Consider the following 5,921-nt stretch of genomic DNA (forward strand, 5'->3'; position numbering starts at 1 on the left):
TGGTTTATATGCTTCACTGTGTTTTTATTTTTTGTATTTTCTTGTTTATCATAGGTATTCTCATTTACTATCCCAAAGTCTTATTTGTATCATTTATGTGGCTAAATAGCCCCAGAGGGGGGATTGTAGTAGTAACATAAGACACATGGATAACATATAAAGACATAAGACAGCTGAACATTGAAGTGGCAGACCACATGAAGAGAAGAGACACATAGTCTGCTGATTCCACTAAAAGCACACATACCAGAGAAATATGCCTAAGGCAACTGGACACTAATGATAGAAGAGACACATAGTCTGACAATTCCAATAAACACACATACCAGAGAAATATGCCTAAGGCAACTGGATACTAATGATAGAAGAGACACATAGTCTGCCAATTCCAATAAACACACATACCAGAGAACATGCTGAGGCACTGAGTTAAATACAGGGCTAAGTCATAGGCCTATAGGATAGATGGACATATATTATTTTAAGACAAGCATGGGTCTGGCCACTATTATAATCTAACTGAAAGCAGATATGGGCGTTATTGGGCGTGAACAAGTAAGAAGCCTGAACTAAAAAGATAATGATGGCAGGAAGAATTAGGGGAAGTATGCTTATTTGCATATGGGGTGGACCCATATGCTATTTGTGTATAAATGTTGTGGCCGGGGCTGGGAAGCGGTGTGTGTTCTGCGGGTCATTCCGGCTTTGATATACTTTGTATTAAAAAGTCTATTTGATTTCACAAGTTCTTATGAGTGTTATATTTCTGAGATGATTTTCCACGACAGGACAGAGAGAGATAGGGACGGACAGAGAGAGATAGGGACGGACAGAGAGAGATAGGGACGGACAGAGAGAGAGAGAGAGAGAGAGGGACAGAGAGACAGGACAACATAATGATGTAGATGAATAGTTTCACATGAAGTTAATTTCATATCACATGTAACAAGACAGTTTAGTTACCTGGAGGAAATGGATGTGATCCTCTGTGTGTGAGAGCTGCTCCAGCTCAGTGCTTCTCTTCCTCAGCTCAGCTATCTCCTGCTTCAGTTGCTCCAGGAGTCCTTCAGCTTGACTCACTTGAGCCTTCTCTTGGGCTCTGATCAGCTCCTTCACCTCAGAGCTCCTTCTCTCAATGGAGCGGATCAGCTCAGTAAAGATCTGATCACTGTCCTCCACTGCTGCCTGTGCAGAGCGCTGTTAAGAGAGAGAGAGACAGAGAGACAGAGAGAGACAGAGAGAGACAGAGAGAGAGAGAGAGAGAGAGAGAGACAGTAGGTACAGTAGCCTCTCTGCACCTCATTGAGTCCGAATGCTCTCCAGGTCCACCAGGCCTTGTACCCCCTCCTGGACAGACAGGTACAGAACTCCTCTTGGTCCTGCTCTACTCTCCTCCCTCCTGGACAGACAGGTACAGAACACCTCTTGGTCCTGCTCTACTCTCCTCCCTCCTGGACAGACAGGTACAGAACACCTCTTGGACCTGCTCTACTCTCCTCCCTCCTGGACAGACAGGTACAGAACACCTCTTGGTCCTGCTCTACTCTCCTCCCTCCTGGACAGACAGGTACAGAACACCTCTTGGTCCTGCTCTACTCTCCTCCCTCCTGGACAGACAGGTACAGAACTCCTCTTGGTCCTGCTCTACTCTCCTCCCTCCTGGACAGACAGGTACAGAACACCTCTTGGTCCTGCTCTACTCTCCTCCCTCCTGGACAGACAGGTACAGAACACCTCTTGGTCCTGCTCTACTCTCCTCCCTCCTGGACAGACAGGTACAGAACACCTCTTGGTCCTGCTCTACTCTCCTCCCTCCTGGACAGACAGGTACAGAACACCTCTTGGTCCTGCTCTACTCTCCTCCCTCCTGGACAGACAGGTACAGAACACCTCTTGGTCCTGCTCTACTCTCCTCCCTCCTGGACAGACAGGTACAGAACACCTCTTGGTCCTGCTCTACTCTCCTCCCTCCTGGACAGGCAGGTACAGAACACCTCTTGGTCCTGCTCTACTCTCCTCCCTCCTGGACAGACAGGTACAGAACACCTCTTGGCCCTGCTCTACTCTCCTCCCTCCTGGTACCCCCTCCAGTAGCCTGCCCCGTAGCAGAGCTAGACCCAGCCTCTGCCCCCTGAGACCTAGTAGGCTGGACAATAGAACGAGTCCAAACGGCCAAAGAACGTTGTCTGAGCTGGAACACTAGCGAGGCCATAGCAAATGAATTGAAACGAACCTTCACAGAGCCTCTTCTGACTGGAATGATCCTTAGAATTCAGTTTCCCCTAAATGGCACCAAAAAATGTCTCCCTTTTTATTTGACCACTAAAACCTGTTCTTAGGACGGAACTGGAAAATAACAACTTGTCTCCCCTCCTGGACCGCTTGGTGTTAAGTAGCAGACGAGGTGAAAAATCTGTAAATCGCCTTTTTTAGGCAGATTTAGGCACTTAACCCTGGTGGCTCTGGATAAGAGTGTCTGCTAAATGACTCACATGTAAACTTAAATACAAAGTTAACTAGATATCATCTGTGTCATTTATAGCCTGGCACAGATAGTAAAACTACATTAAATACAACGTTAACTAGATATCATTTGTGTCATTTATAGCCTGGCACAGATAGTAAAACTACATTAAATACAACGTTAACTAGATATCATTTGTGTCATTTATAGCCTGGTACAGACAGTAAAACTACATTAAATACAACGTTAACTAGATATCATCTGTGTCATTTATAGCCTGGTACAGATAGTAAAACTACATTAAATACAACGTTATCTAGATATCATCACCACATAATTTATGTGGAATTTAAAAGACACCGTTAACGTCACCGTTAGCTAGCTAACAACGTCTGTTACACTGTAACTTACCGGCAGCCTCACATAAAAACGTATTGGTTAACAAAGCTTTGATTATGACCAAAGTCTATAGTAGTGAAAAGTCTCTCTCTCTATTGTAACTTACCACAAATTGCCATCATAGCCTATCTACATGAATGTGTCCTGTCAGAGTCTTTTCCTCTCCGTTAACCGTTAGCTAGCAGTCTCGAGCCACAGCTGACGTTGACCACAATGAGCTCCAAGTAGGACTGACGTCACTAGCGGTGCAGCAGCCTCTGCAGCAGCAGCCTCCCCCGGGTCCTAGTGCCCGCCCGGTAACACGGTTAAGATGCGATGGAACGGTTGACGGGAAAACAACAAATCACAGAGAAAATATATTGACTGATATATTGAATTGTTTAGGGTAGCTTTAGCTTTGGCTTTAATAAATTCTGAAAATACTTGAAAACCAAAATAAAAAAGAATAGTAGCCCTCCTCAGGAACCACAAAACCCTCACAGACCAACTTCTTCTTCTATGATATAATGACGGTCCACAAACCAACGTTAAAGGTGCATGGCGCCACCTACTGTGCTGGAGTGTGTCCAATCACGGTTTACAACATTTCTAAATCCTCCTACCTAACTCAGAACTTCTGAGAAAATAAAAAAGAGTCCTAGTAACTTCTAATAGACCCTCCCCCATCCCCCAAATCCCTTCCAAACCCCCCCAACCCCGTCCAACCTCAATGACCCTACACTTCAATCTTTCCCTCTTTATGATAATACTAATAAAACACCCTTCCAACTAACCCTACACTCATTAAAAACCCACTACCCCATTCCACTACTTTGACCCTATCTGCTCCTGCACCATGCCAACTAACCCTACACTCATTAAAAACCCACTACCCCATTCCACTACTTTGACCCTATCTGCTCCTGCACCATGCCAACTAACCCTACACTCATTAAAAACCCACTACCCCATTCCACTACTTTGACCCTATCTGCTCCTGTACCATGCCAACGACTAAATGTTGAGTAATATTTACTGTTCATTCATGATTGTTTATTATCTATTTCACTTGCTTTGGCATAGTAAAGATATGTTTCCCAAGCCAATAAAGATCTTTGAATAGAATAGAGAGAGAGAGAGCTCCATGTTAATGTATAGGGGACATGAGTCAGTCATGGTTACTCATGGTTATGTGATGAGGTAGCCCCGCCTGCTACTTCTAAATCAGTGTCGGTTCAATAGGGAATGTCCTCTTGGTGTAACGGTCAAGATGTTGGTTTCTCCCACGGTAGACCTGGGTTCATATCCCGTCGGTTACATTAAACAGTCTATTCTCTGAAAGGGGTCCAGACAGCCTGTTCTCAAAAGTGGGGTCAGTGGGATTGGAGAGGGGCCCCTCTCCCTCTCTCTGATTGGAGAAGAGAAGTGAAATGGTGTGTCTCCTCTGGTCAACAATACTCACCTTGAAAGACTCCACAGCCTGTTGGAGCTCCTTCAGCTCCTTCTCTCTCTCCTGGAATCTCTGCTGGACCTTCTGCTGACTCATCCCCAGCTGCCTCTGTGGAGAATCACTCTTCAATGAGCTATCAAGCTTTATTAGTCCAGTAGATCAATAGTATAGTAATGTGATATAGGACCCATTCTACACCTGCATTGCTTGCTGTTTGGGGTTTTAGGCTGGGTTTCTGTACAGCACTTCGAGATATTAGCTGATGTACGAAGGGCTATATAAAATAAACTTGATTTGATTTGATTCAGAATGATAATAGTGTTTGACTTTAGAAAATGGTGATACATTTGGAGAATCTGGGTTAACATATCTATATACTCAAGGTTTGTGTTCATATTTGTTCTGCTGTGGATCGAATTCATTTGAATGATCTCATATTCAAACAGATTTAGTTCCTACTGTATCTTTAATTCTTTGTTTATCAGACAGTCACCAACAAGTTTTTAATAGGCAAGTCAGTTAAGAGAAAATTCTTATTTACAATGACTGCCTAGGAACAACAGGTTAACTGCCTTGTTCAGGGGCAGAGCGACAGATTTTTACCTTGTCAGCTCGGGATTCAATCTAGCAACCTTTCGGTTACTTGCCTAATGCTAGGCTACCTGCCACCTCTACACTCTAACCACTAGGCTACCTGCCACCTCTACACTCTAACCACTAGGCTACCTGCCGCCCCTGTTGTTCTGGTCTTACCTGTTTCTCAGTCCTCTCTGCTGCAGCTGACACTGTATCATGGCCTTTATGTTCATCCATTGTACACATCAGACAGATACACTGCTGATCGGTACGACAGTAAACCTCCAGCAGTTTGTCATGATGAGAGCAGATCTTCTCCTGTAGTTGTGCGGTGGCTTTGACCAGCTTGTGCTTCTTCAAAGGATGAAATTCATAGTGAGGTTGGAGGTGAGTCTCACAGTAAGAGGCCAGACACGCCAGACAGGACATGAGGGCTTTCTGCTTTCTGGTCCCAGTGCAGAAATCACACACCACATCTCCAGGTCCAGCATAGCACAGAGCAGGAGGGGGAGCAGCCTGGAGTCCTGTCTTCTTCAGTTTCTCCACCAGCTCAGCCAACATGTTATTTTTCCTCAGATTAGGCCTTGGAGTGAAGGTCTCTCTGCACTGAGGACAGCTATAGACCCCTTTCAGAACATCCTGATCCCAGCAGCCCTCAATACAGCTCCTACAGTAACTGTGTCCACAGGGAATAGTGACCGGCTCCTTCAGTAGATCCAGACAGACAGAACAACAGAACTGGTCCTGGTCCAGCAGATCTCCCTGTTGAGCCATTTGGACGGTTGTTCACTCTCACACAGACAGACGACACAGACACTCAGATCAGTTTTGTTTCCTCAGAAGAGAGTTTGTTGGAAGGGGAGGGACTTCCTGGTTCTGCCAGAGGGGTGGGGTTAGAAGGAGGGAGGGGTTAGAGGAATGGAGGAAGAGAGAGAGGAACTGCATGCAACAGCAAGAGGGAGACAAATAGTTTTGTTCCAAGGTTAGAGCCCTTAACATGGAACAAATGACATAATGAATCTTAAAATGTGAGTTGTTAGAATATCTGAAGGG

General features: G+C 45.1%; 1 protein-coding gene across 6 annotated transcripts; it reads right to left on the bottom strand.

Annotated features, from left to right (window-relative positions):
• Positions 1 to 1,147: 1,147 nt before the first annotated feature.
• Positions 1,148 to 5,686, bottom strand: LOC120041339 (E3 ubiquitin-protein ligase TRIM47-like). Of its 6 annotated transcripts, none has more exons than XR_005475878.1 (4): positions 5,046 to 5,686; positions 4,305 to 4,400; positions 2,970 to 3,145; positions 1,148 to 1,197 (listed from the first exon to the last, which is right to left on the bottom strand). XR_005475878.1 is itself a non-coding variant. In XM_038986279.1 (3 exons), exons 1-3 carry the CDS (start codon positions 5,640 to 5,642, stop codon positions 2,009 to 2,011), a joined length of 708 nt encoding a protein of 235 aa, XP_038842207.1. In that variant the 5' UTR covers positions 5,643 to 5,686; the 3' UTR covers positions 1,984 to 2,008. The 6 variants fall into 6 exon arrangements, 2 of the variants coding, with proteins under 2 accessions (XP_038842207.1, XP_038842206.1); XR_005475879.1 differs by lacking the exon at positions 1,148 to 1,197 and adding an exon at positions 1,975 to 2,023; XR_005475881.1 differs by lacking the exon at positions 1,148 to 1,197 and adding an exon at positions 2,057 to 2,075.
• Positions 5,687 to 5,921: the final 235 nt, after the last annotated feature.

Source organism: Salvelinus namaycush, unplaced genomic scaffold (genome assembly GCF_016432855.1).
Source record: "Salvelinus namaycush isolate Seneca unplaced genomic scaffold, SaNama_1.0 Scaffold444, whole genome shotgun sequence".
Classification (NCBI taxonomy): Eukaryota; Metazoa; Chordata; class Actinopteri; order Salmoniformes; family Salmonidae; genus Salvelinus; species Salvelinus namaycush.